This window comes from Engystomops pustulosus, chromosome 3, assembly GCF_040894005.1.
Source record: "Engystomops pustulosus chromosome 3, aEngPut4.maternal, whole genome shotgun sequence".
Taxonomy (NCBI): domain Eukaryota; kingdom Metazoa; phylum Chordata; class Amphibia; order Anura; family Leptodactylidae; genus Engystomops; species Engystomops pustulosus.
The window spans coordinates 77,398,246-77,415,081 of record NC_092413.1 but is presented as its reverse complement, the minus strand read 5'-3'; the positions used below and the strand labels follow the sequence as shown (position 1 = coordinate 77,415,081).

At 42.9% G+C, this 16,836-nt stretch overlaps 1 protein-coding gene across 2 annotated transcripts in view; it reads right to left on the bottom strand.

The window, feature by feature from the left end:
- The window catches only part of PCNX2 (pecanex 2), a 454,272-nt gene that overhangs the window by 391,565 nt on the left and 45,871 nt on the right, over window positions 1–16,836 (bottom strand). For both annotated transcript variants that reach the window (XM_072141166.1, XM_072141167.1), the window contains exon 3: window positions 10,427–10,517. In XM_072141166.1, the coding sequence (XP_071997267.1) occupies window positions 10,427–10,517 (91 nt within the window). The remainder of the gene's footprint in view (window positions 1–10,426; window positions 10,518–16,836) is intronic.

The following is a 16,836-nucleotide window of genomic DNA, read 5'->3' as shown; positions in this document are numbered from 1 at the left end:
GGCGCACGGACTTAGTGAATCACACCGGACCTGAAGTCGGACAATGCACCGCGGTATCGCGACGGAACCGGGTAAGTAAATCTGCCCCATTGTGTCTTTTATGGTAGTGAGAGGTGTTCCCAACTGACATTGATGGCACACTAGCTTTTACAGAGGACTATGCTCCCTTCCTGGACATTACAGATTCCACATGCATAATTCATTGCAGTTTCACGAAAATGTTGGTGTGTTAAATCTTCGCCTAATTGTTTTGATTATATCAAATGTAGAATAGATAATGGAGGATGATGACTATTCAAGGGCCATATCTATTTTACTAATGATGGGGAAACATGCATTTTTTGTTTTACTGAAAAGCTCTAGTTCAGGGGTTGTTTCAGGCCTGGGAAACAAGAAGCAGAATGAGGATCTTTGCCAGTATCTTAACACCTTTGCATACTGCAATCAAAAACATTTATGCTTGTCCTAATCGACATCATATTAACCATTGATGGGACCTTCATAGTGTAGTAGCCGCCACACTAGGAGAAATCAGTATATAATAACCAAAAATTGATACATACAAACTTACTACATAACTTATGAATATTATTGGTCACCGATTAATAACATTCTGTCCCAGAAATACAAACATTTGATCAAGGCATTACTGAGAGGAGCACTTTTATGGTCCATGTATTAGTACACTATTCTCACCGAATACACATTTCTAAACTAGGTAGGTATCGCTGCTGCTGGGACAGGGGCAGGTGTATGGGCCACGGAATCCCAGGGCTAAATTAGTGAGGTGAAGGGTTCTGCACTTGCAAAATGAACATGGCCAGGGTAAGACTGGGGGGCCTAAGGCCCACCAGTGAAATTGATTCCAGGGGCCCACCTACCTACTGCTACGTAGAAATATTACCTATATATTCTTAAGGCACAATTATAGAATGCGTTTTCATTGCATTATGAAAGGCTCAGCAAATGTATCAGGTAAAATGCATCCCAAAACACTTTAGTATTAATGATAGTAAAAATAAGGTTGTATTTTGAGATGTTTTGTTTTCTAATGTATTTTAAAAAGCAGCTTAAGACCATGTGCCCAAGATGAGATTAAATTGTCCTTTAAAATGCATTTTAGGTGCATCTGGAGAATCTCCTTCCATAATGTACTGTAGTTATAACACTGCTCCTCCTCATATTGTAACCTCTCACCTCCTCCTCATATTGTGGCCCCTCATCTCCCTCTTATATTGTGGCCCCTCATCTCCCTCTTATATTGTGACCTCTCTCCTCCCGCTCATATTGTGGCCTCTCATCTCCTGCTCCTCCTCATATGGTGACTTCCCCAGCGGCTCTCCTTTCCTCATCTTGTTGTTGTGATGCCGGCAGATGACGACATCATCACTCCGCACCTGCCGGCATCACAACTACAGGGGAACAGTGTTGATGCAAAGAGGTGATAACTGTCTGTACCATCCAGTCATTCAACTCTATCTGTACCCTCACCGGAAACAGGGTTGGAGTCAGTGACTGTGGGGGTGGAGTCAGTACACAGCGGGGGCAGGGCTAATAGGTGTCAGGGCCCACCTGTGTTTTCACTGGCACTTGTCCAACCTGAACGTGGTGTTCATAATCCCACGGAAGTTGATGCACTCTCTTTTATGTAATTGAGTTACCAATGAATTGTGTAGCCATAGCAACAGCTTTCATTTATAATAAACAGCATATCAGTTCATAAAACAAAATAACTTTAGTACATCACATTAGAAATCCATCTGGAAATATCATATCTTTCTTTCTCCATAGAAATATATTTCAAAGCGTCCAGGACATGTTTATAAAAGGCTTCACGGGCTGAACAAGTGCATGTGACTTTTCAGAGGGTCCGCTTCCTTCCTTAGGCATGTTCAGGACAGACTTCAGTAAGTTTAAAGGGGTTGTCCGAGTTTTTGAAAAAAAGATAAAAGTGGCCGGGACAGGGCTGCTTAAAAAAAATAAAGCTGTACTTACCTCCCGGTGCCCTCCCGTATCCAGCGCTGCTGTCACTCCAGTCCGGGCGCCATGTAAACAAACATGGCCGCCGGAGCAGCGCTGGATTCAGCTTCCGGCCGGCCGTGGCCGGGCACGCTTATCCGTCCCTATACACAGCATTGTGTATGGGGGCCGGAAGGTTGTCGGGTCCGGCCGGAACTGAGTCCAGCGCTGCTCCGGCGGCCATGTTTGTTTACATGGCGCCCGGACCGGAGTGACAGCAGCGCTGGATACGGGAGGGCACCGGGAGGTAAGTACATCTTTATTTTTTTTTAAGCAGCCCTGTCCCGGCCACTTTTAGCTTTTTTTCAAAAACTCGGACAACCCCTTTAAATAGGGATACAACCATCCTGCAATCCCTAACGTATAGCACTTAAGAAAAATTGGTTGAATTATTGACTACTTTACAGTCCGTAATACTGCTATATACAATATTAGCAATACAAACATACATCATACATCTAATCAATTCATTTGCAATTGACTTGCCTTTTCTCTAGATAAAATGGAACCGAAATAATTTGCCATATTTAGGTTCATGTTGTAACACAGACCAAATTTTCAAAATAACCTTCCTTATCATATTACTATGGCATAATCATACTTAGAGACAAACATCATTCCATCAGTTTTCTTATTTTTTTTTTCCTCTTAATTACATCTCTAGGAATTTGTGACTGTCACAGGTGCTCCAGCGACCCATATCGCAGGTCACGGGCTTACCCATGCCCCGCCAGTGCAGCGCCGCTGGTTGGTGCTGGCAATTCCAGGAAATAGTTAAATGACAGCCTCTCTGAGCATTTCCTGACGGATCTTTGTTCTATATGCCTCAGAGAAAGCTTGTATTGTTGCCCTGTGCTTGTTTATTGATTTCCCGTTATGACCGCAGACCTTTTCCAGTTTACACTCCTACGCTGCCAGACCTGACCTTCAGCTCTGCCTCTGACGTAGATCCCGTGCCGCCTGCCCTGACCTCCTGCCTATCCTCGACCACGAAACTCCCTTCCGTTTTTGGACCTCGTCTTAGCTGCCACTGTGAACAAAGTCGCACCTGTGGAACGACCTGGTGGTACCAAGCCGCAGCAAGTACAACCAGCTTTGCGGCAGGCTCTGGTGAAAACCGGGTGCGACTTAGATTCTGCTCCCAGATGTCTGCTTACGTCATCGTCCGCAGAGGTCCAGTAGGTCCACTAACCCTGGAGCCTGACAGTATGATCCGGCCATGGCTCCCGCCAAGGTCCTGCTGTGTTAACTGGCTGATCTTACCACCGTTGTGGCCCAGCAGGCCGAGCAGATTGCCGAGCAGGGTGAACTCACCGCTATGTTGCAGCAACTGATGGCTACTCAGCAACAGCGTCAAGCTCCTGCGGCTCCTCAGCTACTCCAGTTAGCCTACCTGCTGCTGAACCTAGACTGAGACACTCCATGCCGTCAAAATATGATGGGGACCCCAAATTGTGCAGTGGCTTTATCAGCCAGTGCTCCCTGCATATTGAGCTCATGCCAACTCAGTTTGTCACCGGGCATTCTAAGGTGGCCTTCATCATCAGCCTCCTCTTCGGGAAGGCCCTGGCATGGGCTACTCCTCTCTGGAACAGAAAATACCCGGTTACAGCTGGCATCACCTCCTTCTTCGCTGAATTGAGGAACCAGCACGGGCATATTCAGCTGAGACTGCACTGCTGAACCTTCGTCAAGGGGACTCTTCTGTTGATGACTATGTGGTCCAATTCTGTACCCTAGCCTCTGAGCTAACTTGGAATGCAGCCCTGACTGCGACCTTGCAAAAGGGAAATTGGGACAAATTAAAGATGCATTGTCTGCATGTGACCCGCCGTCTACTCTAAGTGAACTCATCTCCCTGACCACTCAGATCGAAATCCGGTTTATGGAGCGCTCTGCGGAACAACGTCTCTAACAAGCACAAGTCCAGGTTGGACGTGTACCTCGCTTGGTTCCTGCCTTCCAAAGAACGCTTCAGTCACCTGCCATGACAGCTACTAAGGAATCGGTGAAGCCGGACAGAGCTCGGCTGTCTTCTCAGGAATGTGCCAGGTAACGCCAGGAGAATCTCTGCCTCTACTGTGCCAGCCAGGAACATTTCCTACAGGCCTGTCCACTCCATCCTCAGCCTCCCAGAAATGCTCGCACCTATGGTTCTTGGGAGAAGCATCCCTAGGTGACTACAAAGATTCTCCACATCCGAATCTTCCCATTCTGGTCAGCTCAGAAACAGGTGCTCAGTTCCAGATTTTTGCCTTCTTGGATTCCGGCTCTGCAGGAAACTTCGTGGATGCCTCTCTGGTCTCCCGGCATCACTTTGATGTGGTCCGTCTCGAGATGCCTCTGGTCATCACCTCTGTCAGTGGCCAAATTCTCCCCGATCTGGTCTGGTACCGCACTAAGCCTTTGTTACTGCAAGTCGGAGCACTACACAAAGAGAGACTGTCTTTCTATGTGCTACCACGTCTTCTATTTTGTTGGGTCTTCTGTGCTTGCAGCTCCACGCACCTGTGCTTAATTGGAAGACAGGGGAGATTCTTTGTTTGAGACGATCTGGGGGAGCTCACTATCCGGTCTGCGTGTATACGGAAAATAAGAATCTCCTTTACCGCCAGACTTCTCAACTCCTTAACCCAAGGCAAGCCCGCTAGTCGCTCTTCTTTTCACGTTTTAACCTCTTGGTTCACTTCCGTCCTGCTGAGCAGAATGTCAAGACTGATGCCCTCTCGTGTCACTGATGTCATTGGGGAAGAATCAGCACCTCGACATATCATTTCCCCGAGCAACTGGTTGTTGCTGCTCCAGTGGATCTCCGGCAGCTTCCTCCTGGCAAGACTTATGTCCGACCTGCACTTTGAAAAAGGATATGGACTTGGGGACATTGCTCTCATGTGGCTGGGCACTCTGGAGAGCAATGCTCTGTAGCCCTCATTTCCCGTTTCTCACGTGGAAATGGATCTCATCATGGATCTTCCATCTTTCTCTCAGAATACCGTCATCTGGGTGGTAACCGACCAGTTCTCAAAGATATCCCATTTTGTGCCTCTGCCTGGTCTGCAGTTTCCCCCCCCCCCCCCCCCCTTGCACATCGTCTCTGACCGGGGGGGTCCAGTTTGTTTCCCGCTTCTGGCATTCTCACTGTAGTAACCTGCAAGTAAAGTTGGATTTCTCCTTTGAGTACCACCCTCAGTACAATGGAAAAGTAGAAAGAGTTAACCAGGCTCTGGGTTGCTATCCCTAACCAAGCTTCAGGCTGACAAGAAAAGTGGGCCTCCTTCTAGCTTCTCTTTACGTGACAAAGTCTGGTTGTTCTCCAGGTATGTCCGTCTTAAAATTCCTGGCTACAAACTTGGTCCATGATTTCTGTGTCCTTTCAAGGTGCTCAGCCGCATCAATCCTGTGGCCTACAAGCTACGCTTTCCTCCCACCATGTGCATCTCGATCTCCTTCCACGTATCTCTACTCAAGCCAGTCATCCTGAACTGCTTCTACTGCTTGAGGTAAAGGAGATCCTAGACATAAAAACGATGAGAGGTAAGCAGTTCTTCTTGGTAGACTGCAAGGGGTACGGCCTGAAGAGAGATCTTGGGAGCCCGAGGACAATATTTTGTACCAGGATTTCCTGCAGAGATTTCTTCGGCCTAAGAAGAGTGAGAGGCTGAAGGGGGGGGTACCGTCATGGGTGCTACCACAACCCATATTGCAGGTTGTGGTCTCACTTCTGGTCTGCCAGTGCAGTGCCTGTGCCATTCACATGTCCCCTTCCTGTTCTGGCTCCCGCAGCTGTGTGCGCTCCAGATGATTTAAAGGGCCAGCGCACCGCTGATTGGTGCTGGTAATTCCATGAAATAGTTAGGACCAAGCCTCTTCCAGCATTTCCTGCCGGATCTTTGTGCTATATGGCTCTGAGAAAGCTTGTATTGTTGCCCTGTGCCTTTTTATTGATTTCCTGTTATGACCCCGGACCTGTTCCTATTTTCGCTCCTCTGCTGCCATCCCTGACCTTCAGCTCTGTCTCTGATGTTGATCCCGTGCCACCTGCCCTGACCTCCTGCCTGTCTTTGTACCTCACCTTGGCTGCCACTGTGGACAAAGTAACACCTGTGGAATGACCTGGTGGCACCACACCACAGCAAGTCCAACCTGCTTTGCTGGATCTGGTGAAAACCGGGTGCCACTTAGATTCCAGTCCCAGGTGTCAGTAGCATCTCTTTGAACCTCCACATCCAAATAATGTATCATTTCTACGCTACTTTTCAATACAAATTCGCTCAACGAATGTCGGCTATTAAGATAATCAACAAACTGATGTAGACACAATTCATCTCCTTTCCACAGCAAGCAGGTATCATCCACATACCTAGAGTGTTTTATTTACGATGGTTAATACTTGACCAGGTTGTTGTGAATGACAAGGTCAATGTGAGAAATAGTTTCCTTCGGATGGAGGTCTTTTGGATTACTGAGCTTGGAACCCTCCAACCTCATGGATTAAATGAACAGTGTAATTTTAAGGTTTTTCTATAAAAATGATGTATGTATGTATGGCTAAAGTTGTACATAGCAGTAGTACAGACTGTAAAGTAAGTAAATTTGGTTAAATTATTGACTAAGTGCTATACGATAGGGATTGAGCCTCTGAAAAGTCACATGCACTTGTTCAGCCTGTGTAGCCTTCTATAAACATGTTCTGGATGCTTTGCAATATATTTCTATGGAGAAACAAAGGATATGATATTTTATGATGGACTTCTAACTGTAATGTACTAAAGCTCTTCTGTTTTATGAATTGATATGCTGTTTATTATAAATGAAAGCTGTTTCTGAAATCAATAATATGGCTTGCACAGTTCATTAGTAATGCAGCTATGGTGAAGATTACGGAAGTCATTGGGGCAGATTTACTTACCTGGTCCGTTCACGATCCAGCGGCGCGTTTTCTGTGCTGGATTCGGGTCCGGCCGGGATTCATCAAGGTAGTTCCTCCGCCGTCCACCAGGTGGCGCTGCTGCGCTGAAAAGCATCTGAACGCGCTGGAGTTCACCGGGCCGGACCAAGTGAAGGTAAGCGCGTCCCAAGCGACATATTTCTTTTTTTAAATGCAGCGGTTTTTCCGAATCCGTCGGGTTTTCACTCAGCCACGCCCCCCGACTTCCGACGTGTGCATGCTGGCGCGATGCGCCACAATCCGATCACGTGCGCCAAAATCCCGGGGCAATACAGGGGAAATCGGCGCAAATCGGAAATATTCGGGTAACACGTCAGGAAACCGTGAATCGGGCCCTTAGTAAATGACCCCCTTTGTGTGCTGCCATTTGTCTGAAGCATGTAAAAGAGGTTCCATGATATATATTTTTATATTTTTTTCTATGCACACCCTAGCGCCAACTTTCACCAGAGGAACTTGGAGCAGGCATAGATAGAACATGTCCTCAGCCTGCAGCTCCATCACCACCACCACCAGCAGCAGCACCACAGCAATTTCCCTGTCCAAATCCTGCTTTACTCATTTTGAAAGACTTGCAGTACAAAACAATACTGTGACAGCACCTTTATAATCAAAGTATTACTGGAAGCTATTCACAAACAACAAACCTTTTCAGATAGATGTGTTCCTGCTCACTATTCTGTAACAACAATGGGGCTCATTTACTTACCCGTTCCTTGGAGTTCACAGAAAGTGCATTGTCCGACGATAATGCACTCCACCGCGATTCACTGAGATCATGCGCCCGATATCCTGCATGTGTCGCCTCCCCACTCAGGTCCGCCGGAAATTCTTCATCCTGGTGTATGTAAGTGGATTGTCTTGCGACACAATTTGATTCTTAAATCCTGTTTATACTCCAACACAATACCAGCGCAAACCCCTGTTAAATACCTGTCAAAGTTGCACAAACCCGAAAACGGCAAACAGTCCGACGAAAGTGAGCAGCACAACCCGTAGTAAATAAGCCCCCAAATTTTTCAAATAGATTGTTCCTTTACGCTGTTCTGTGACGACAAAACTTTTTAAATACATTCTGTAACAACACTACCACTATTTTCTGATTCACAAAATCGTATGCACTATTCACTTACAGGAGTAACTTTTAAATCTAGGAATGATTGATGATGATTTTTCTGGAGCTGAATACTATACAAGGACAAGTACAATAGTCTTTAATCAGTTAGAATATCCCTGCACTGGTGCAATTCTTTAGTGCCCTTATAGGGTCAATTATTTCAGGTTTCCACCAGTCCCTAGTAATAAGAGCGTCTTCTATACACCTCAGTCCTGTCCCAGGGAAATTGCTGCTGTTTCAAAAGTCGCTGCCTAGCTGAATGACCCTATGATGAGTAGCAAGCTCTCCCTAGCTCTCTCGTGTGTGGTTGCTAAGGGCTGGAGGCTGCTTGATTGGCTGCTTACAATGAAGCCGCTTTGTGCTTTTTCCCCAACATGGACCCGAATCCCAAACAATGATGTGTCTTCGGGTTCTGAACCCATGAAATTGCAGTTCGGTTCTGCTCATAATTAGTGCTCAGGGCAAATAGCTGACCTCCATAATCAGGGCATACTAGGGACAGACACAGTTGTCCCACGGTGTTCCCCACATGATAATTTAACTGTTTTCTGGCCCTTTGCCTCATTCTTCCTTTATGATGCTAACTGTACTACTGCATACGTTTCTCATCCTGGGCTACACAACAAAAACTCTAACCACAAGGAACTAGACATTAAAAAAGCAACAATGTGCATGGAAAAAAACCTGGCTGTAACTGCATACCGTGAGGAACTATTCCCTTGACTCTTTAATTTCAGCTAGCTTTGGTCAATGTGGTATTGTGACCTTTTATCTGATTTGGCAGATTAAGCTATTCTGTTTGGGCATATTTTTTGCCATCAAAATACATTTTTATGCATTTTGTATAAAAAATGTACTCTGTGAATCAAAATTGCATGAAGTTGTCTATATCTATAAACTCCTTGAAGGGAACCTGTCACCAGGGACCTAATTTTCACTAAAGACCAGTTGCAGAAGCCCATTACACCTGCAGTGCAAATATGCCCCTCTGCCTTTTCTAAGCATTTGCATTACAGTATAATTGTGTGTTATAACTTACCTGGCACCCTGACAAAAATCCTGGGGTAGTCACAGAGGGTGGGCTTTGGTTTGGATGCATTTAAAAAAACAACATGTGGCTTGTCTGTGTTACTCACTCCTCAGAGCTTGGCCCCCACCTTTGTGCTCCTGTACAGCTCCACCATCCCGCTCCTTCTGAGAGGTCACAGCCTGGTGAGATGACATTAGTGGGGGAGGGACAGAGCTGTACAGGAGCACAAAGATGGAGGCAGCCTGCAGCTCAGACATATCACATGTTGCTTTTTGAAATGCATCCAAACCAAAGTCCAGCCCCTTTGACTACCCCAGGATTTTGTCAGGATGTAAGAGTAACTTAAAACACACAATTATATTGTAATGCAAATGCTTAGAAAAGGCAGAGAGGCATTTTTGCACTGCAGGTGTCATGGCTTTTACAATCTGTCTTTAGTGAAAATGAGGTCCATGGAGACAGGTTCCCTTTAACACTATTTTGAAAATAAGACAAGTGTCTGCTTCCAGGTAATACATGTTTTTTGGGGTTTAGTAATTCTTTATACTGTAATTTCAGTTTTAAATGTAAATGTCAACATTTTAAAAATTGCTCTGGCCTATAACGCGGGATAAAAACAAGGTCTTTAATAGCTTTCTATACCTCTCTATATTATTGTCATATATTGATATTTATTTTAGTAATGGAGCAGAGGATAGACATTTTCTGTATGTACCTAATCTGGTAACATTTTAACACCACAAAAGCTTGTCCAAAAAGTTGCAAGTAACACATATAGCATACACACATTTTGAGAAAATTATGAGAAAGAAGGGGTGAAACAGGAGGGGATGGTGCTTGTGTAATGGTCTGGACATTTTTTTTTATAAGGGCCACCATTATTGAGCCACCATTATGACAGAAGGAAGCCTAAGCATAGTTTCAATACCCAATATGTTGAGGTGGCTCTCTGTCAAATGGCTGGGGCTATCAGTCTGGTCCCAGCCATATGACATTTGAGATCTGAGAAAAAAGACACCAATAACTAAGGGACAGTGGGGGCTAGAAAAAAAAACAGCTCCAGAATTTCTAGAAACAACACAGTGCTCATCTTAAAGAAGTCAACAGTCTTCTAGCAAGTGCAATACAATACAAAAAAGCAGGTGTGTGAAAAATGTACAATATATTTTAAAAATTGCATTTTCTTCAAAAGTAAATGATCTAAATTTGGTCAAATGTGGTACTGTAAAAATAAATTACAATATTCAAATAATGTTCCTAGAACAGAGTAACAAAGCAACACATTACAAACAGTGTAATAAAACATACACACCAGTGAATCTGAAGAAACATTTCTATGTATGCCTTGCTGGTATTGTCCTATATCTTGGCTTTTAAGCTCTACAGCTGTATCCTTTTTCATTCTACAAAAGAAACAAACATATTGTAATTGTGGATTACAGTATAGATTAAAACACAAGGTGACTAGGACTAGTTATGATTCAAGGATAACTGTTAACAGAAAAACACTGAAGGGTTCAGCAAACTAAAGAAGGTCTATGGAGAAGTTTTCTAGACCTCCTCTGTGCAAGAAGTGGGAGTTAATAAACTGTTATGTAAATAATGATTCTTTTTTATTGTAAATCTGTTTGCATCTGTCACATCATTTACATCACAGACAAGTCAAAGTATATCTTACAAAACAGTCCGTAATCAGTCAATTATTGGTAGTGGTAAAAGTGAAGGATTCAGCCTCATAAAATTATATTATTCAAATAATGTAAGCAGTTGCAATGAGAATTTAAAAAGAAAACATTATTTAAAAATACTTAAAATATTAGTTTAACTGACATAACATGAAAAATATAGTTAATTCTCTGTTGACTTAAAGGTGTCACTAAATACTATTCTAGGGTTCAGATATGCTGATAACCCCCAAAATCAGGTACAAAAAAATTGAAACATATTAGAAAAAGTATGTAATTTTAATGAATGAAAAAGAAAATTGGTTACACAAAGTATTTAAACAAAGAGACTTTTGGCAAGAATGTGAAACTAATTAAAGGAAATCTAACATCAAAATAAAGCATGATAAGATAAACCATCCTCTTATATTTGTTATCTTCCTTTTAAATCAATTTTTGAAATTATGTTAAAGCCAGGAGGGCTCTGGGGGTCTAAGAGCCTGCGAAGCCAGAGACCTGAAAGGTTCTGGTAACACTGCAGGAGCCCTTAGGTCTAATTGGAAAGATTTTAAAAGTTGGCACACACAACATATTATTACACCAATGATAAATATATTGTAAATGTATCATAAAAGTACAACAAAAAAAAACATATCATTAAATATTACAGACAAATTTATCAAGATACATCATAAGTCATAGTCCAAATAAGGCATCACCTCCCTAAATCTAGAAATAAGCCACTAACAGACTTTTCTATTAAAAAGACACAAAAATTATATATGCCCACCTAGATAAATATAATTTACTAAATCCAAAGCAAAAGTAATGGTTATTAAAAACTGTATATAAGTCTTCAATGTTCAGTGCTATGCAGTGAAGAAAGGAGAAGGCAGAAGCAGTAATAAGCCACTTCTGCCCTCTTTCTATGGACCTGGTCCTGCTCCCCTGATTAATGTGAGCCTAAATTGCACTGTGCAAAAGTGGCCAAAAAGAAATAAGCAAAGTTGCTAATAACAACATGAAACCAGATTCTAACACCCCCATTAGGACAGTGAAAGTTAAACTTTCACTTTCACTTATCGTCCGTGCTAGGTTGATAGCACTCTGGCATCCTGGAGTGAACAAGCGTGTTTCTTATGTGTGCCCTCTAAGGCACAGCACAGGTAACTAAAGATAATGATGTGTCTTAGTAAACTAGTAGACTTGGTCGCAGGAGCTGGTATATAATGTTCAGAGACTTCAATTTGTCTCACAGCAATATTTCAGGCAGATTCCAAAAGAAGACTAGTTTCTTTAGAACTGTAGGGACCGGACGATCCTTAACCCCCTCCAGCCGAGGCCCTTTTCGTTTTTGCGTTTTTATTTTTTTTTTCCCCTCCTTCAAAAATCCATAACCTTTTATTTTTCCATGTAAAGAGCTGTGGGAGGGCTTGTTTTCTGCGCCACAAATTGCACTTCATAGTGATGGTATTTAATATTTCAACCCGTTTACTGGGAAGCGGGAAAAAATTACAAATGTAGTGAAAATGGTGAAAAAACATGTTTGTGCCGTATTCTTGTAGGCTTGGATTTTACGGCTTTCACTGTGCATCCGAAATGACATGCCACCTTCATTCTTTGGGTCGGTGCAATTACGGGGATACCAAATTTGTATAGGGTTTAGAATGTTTTCATACATTTACAAAAATTAAAACCTGTGCAAAAAAAAAATTCTTCATTTTGCCATCTTCTCGCGCTAATAATTTTTTCATACTTAAGTGTAGGGAGCTGTGTGTGGAGTCATTTTTTGTAAATTTTGATGACTTTTTTAATGCTACAATTTGTAGGACTGTACAAATTGTACTTTTGTTAACTTCTTACAGAATTTTTAGTATTTTTCAAAATGGCAAAAAAGTGGTATTTTTGGCATTGGGCGCTTTTTCCCTTACCGGGTTGAACGCTGGGAATAACCATTATTATATTTTGATAGATTGGACACTTTGGGATGCGGTGATACCCAACATGTTTATGATTTTTATTCTTTGCTATTTTTTAGACCCTCTAGGGTTCCTACCATATACTGCAATCCCGGAAGGGATCTAACTGCTCAGAAGATTGGGCAGCCCCGGAGCACTAGGCAGACTTCAGGGCTGCCCAGAAGAGGATCGGATCCCCCAGTAAGCAGCACGGGGGATCTGATCCATAGCAGAAACACCCTTACATGCCGAGGTCATGCTTGACCGTGGATTGTAAGGGGTTAACACCCACGATCGGAGTCAGCTCCGATCGCGGGTGTTAGAGTGCAGTGTCAGCTGTGATAGCTTCTGGATTGGGCAGCCCCGGAGCACTAGGCAGACTTCGGGGCTGCCCAGAAGAGGATCGGATCCCCCAGTAAGCAGCACTGGGGATCTGATCCATAGCAGAAACACCCTTACATGCCGCGGTCATGCTTGACCGTGGATTGTAAGGGGTTAACACCCGCGATCGGAGTCAGTTCCGATCGCGGGTGTTAGAGCGCGGTGTCAGCTGTGATAGCTTCTGGTACCGGCTCCGTTCGTGAGTCATTACTAGATAAGCAGAATACAAACCTCAAATTACGCCTCCTCAATAAGTCTAGATAGGGCTTTTCTTTCTCTCAAAGGATAACGTCTTGGTTGTGGAAGAACAGTTATCTGAAGAGCTGGCTATGTCCTGTTGAGAACTGTCACTCTCAGCAACTTCTATGTGGGTCTGAGAGACTTCACCAGCATCATTTTCTGGTAATCCGTTTTTCTTTGAAGTGTGAGACATTCCGGGTAATAGAATGTCCATCTGGCTCAGCTGTGATCATACTTCCTTTCTTGGCTGTTATATGGTATTCCGCTGGGTCATATGTTGGACAGGTCTTGTTGTTCTGTTTGTGATGTACAACCACTTTGTCACCTATCTCTATAAAAGATGGTTGAGTATGACGTCTCTTTCTGCTTGTTGTTAAAGTCTGCTGGTCTCACCGTAGATTCATCAGGAATGACGTGGCTGGTAACATCAGGAATACGGATACAAGGAGTTCTGTTGAAAAATAGGTGGGCAGGAGCAGCATTAGTAGTTGAATGAGGTGTACTCCTATAGTTGCGCAGAAATCTAAACAGCGCCTATTTCAGTGGTATGTGCTCCTAGTAAGAGGCTTTATCTCATATGCATGAATCTTTCCACAATTCCATTTGCTTGTGTTCAGCACGGTGTTATCTTTCTGTTTGTAAACCCCAGATATTCAGAGAACTGTACAAATGTATGGCCATTAAATGGAGGTCCATTATCTGTTTTGACTACACGGGGAATACCATATGCTGAGAAAATGTTGTCCAACTCTGGAATTACACTGTTTGCTGAAGTCGAATAAATAAATGCAATTGCAGGGTATCTTGAATATTCATCAATTGCTACCAGAATGTATTGCCCATTGGGCAGTGGGCTATAGATATCAACTGCTATTTCTTCCCAGACAGCTGTGGGTAAAAGAGACATTTGTAAGGGCTCAGGTTTTGATGAATGGGTCACCAGCTGACATGTGGAGCGATGCTTTATCATGTCTTCTTCCAGCTGATCCATGTTTGGGAACCACAATTTTTCACGTCGAAGTTTCTTTGTGCCAACTATTCCCAGGTGTCCTTCATGAGCAATCTGTATTACGGAGTGACGCAATGTTTTGGGAACAAACAGTTTGGTGCCTCTAAGGTGCTCATCTGTGACTGACAGTTCTGCTCTCACACATGAGAAGGATTTGAGCTCCTTAAGACTTATTTCAGGGTATGGAAATTCAGCACCGATACCCCCTGAGGACGCCATAAATATGGCGAAATATGGCGAAACATGTCGGGGGGGGGGGCTGTCTGAGTGTTTAGAATTTTTATAGTGGTGATAAGGAGTAGGGATACTCAAACTAGGCATATGTCGGACTGCAGCGATATATAGTACTAGGAGACTAAATCACTTGGAGATGTTTTAGGGATTAAAGGATATTGGAGCATTTACCAACATCTCACAATTCTTAATAGACAGCAAATAGCGATGTATGAGAAAGCTGTTCAGACAAATAGTGACAACTGTGTGTGCGCCTGTTGGGAGATAATCTCTAAGTGGAGCTAACTACCCTATGAATGAGTGTGTGGTTGTTGGGAGACATTCCAAAAGCAAAGCTTGTTATCCTATGAGTGGGACATTTTGATAGCCCATATCTGACTACTACGTGGTATTAGTTATCAATGTAATATCCCCGACTTAACCACCAGAGATCAACAGAATCTATTAGCGATCTCCCAATCGATAACGATCTCCCAAAACAAATGCACAAGTTACACACACCTACTCCACCAATATCCGAACTCCCGCCTCTCTCTACTGTGTAAATTAAAAACCGACTCCCACCACACAAAGTTTTTAATTATTTTTGGTTTGCACATATACCCCAATTAAATAATAACACCGGCATAGCTCTGGTTTTATTAAATTATAGAAATAAAAGTTAATTTTTATTAGCCTTTGCTCTTGGTCTACGGACCTTTTTTGCAGAAATGCAATTGTTGTGAATTTACAAAATAGACTATAGGTCCCGACCATAATCAGTAGTCTTTGGTCTCTTCTGCCTTAATATTGGATGCTAATCTTACTGTACAAGATGTTCAAGAAACAATTACTTGTGTTAAAATGTCATCATCATTATCAGCAAAAGCAGAGCCTTGTGCTAATTCCCTTAGCACAAAGCATCCATGGATTCACATAGGCATCCATGGATTCTTCTGGAAGTTGTTTGGCAATCCTAAACTTGTACCTCTCATATCTAATGTTTTGTTTAGGGTTGAAGTTATCTGTCAGAGCTTTCAGGTATGTGTCAGGGTGCAGTCACACGTTGCAGTTAAAACTGCATCGCAATCAGCTTTGAGGTGGTTTTAGGTGCAGTTTTGTCAATTGAACAGGTGAAAGACATGAACTGAATGAGTGAATGACATTTGTGGAGCAGTTTTCCCCTTCAAAATCAAATTCACTCGTTCAGTTAATGTCTTTCACCTGTTAAATTGACAAAACTGCACCTAAAACTACCTCAAAGTTGATTTCGATGCAGTTTTAACTGCAACGTGTGACTGCACCCTCAGGGTGCGGTCACACGTTGCAGTTAAAACTGCATCACAATCAGCTTTGAGGTGGTTTTAGGTGCAGTTTTGTCAATTTAGCAGGTGAAAGACATGAACTGAACGAGTGAATGACGTTTGTGGAGCAGGTTTCCCCTTCTGGATGAGGGTAGTGATAAAGAGATACAGAGGTATTTAATAGATTCTAGGTCAAGGACTTTAGGAGGTCTCCTTATCCTCCAAAGAAACGCATCTGTGAACTGTGTCCTATAAATCGACCAATTGAGACCGTTTTTGATTTTATCAGATTTTACTTCTTTCAAATATATACATGTATTTTATATCATTTCATTTCATATTCTTCTTATATACAAAGTTAATTCCTCGGCTAGTAAATGTACAACCTAGTGAGTGTGCTGTCACTTTTAAATAATGAAAAAGTTCACCTTGTTTGGCGTTCTGGCAGTTTTTTTGCAGCACTCACGTGTTCAAAGGCTCCAGGGCTGAGACTACCATGTCTCTGACTGTTGGACAGAGTGGTATCGTCCACCTGTTGTGACGTTTCGAGGGCCACGCCCTCTTCCTCAGACGTATACGATACACGTCTCCAAGGTATTTATACCCTGTTGGCCGGAAGTTGCTATATAGTACATATTATATAAACTTTGCAATAGTCAAATATACATATTAATGATTTAAGATTAGGTATTTATCTAAGGTCTAAATGGCAACGTATTATCAAATATGTAAAAATATGTTTCCCCTTCAAAATCAAATTCACTTGTTCAGTTTATGTCTTTCACCTGTTCAATTGACAAAACTGCACCTAAAACCACTTCAAAGCTGATTGCGATGCAGTTTTAACTGCAATGTGTGAACGCACCCTCAGTGTCTGCATACATTTCTGAGCCTGCATGGTGCAACAGTAAGGGTGCGTTCACACGTTGCAGTTAAAACTGCATCGCAATCAG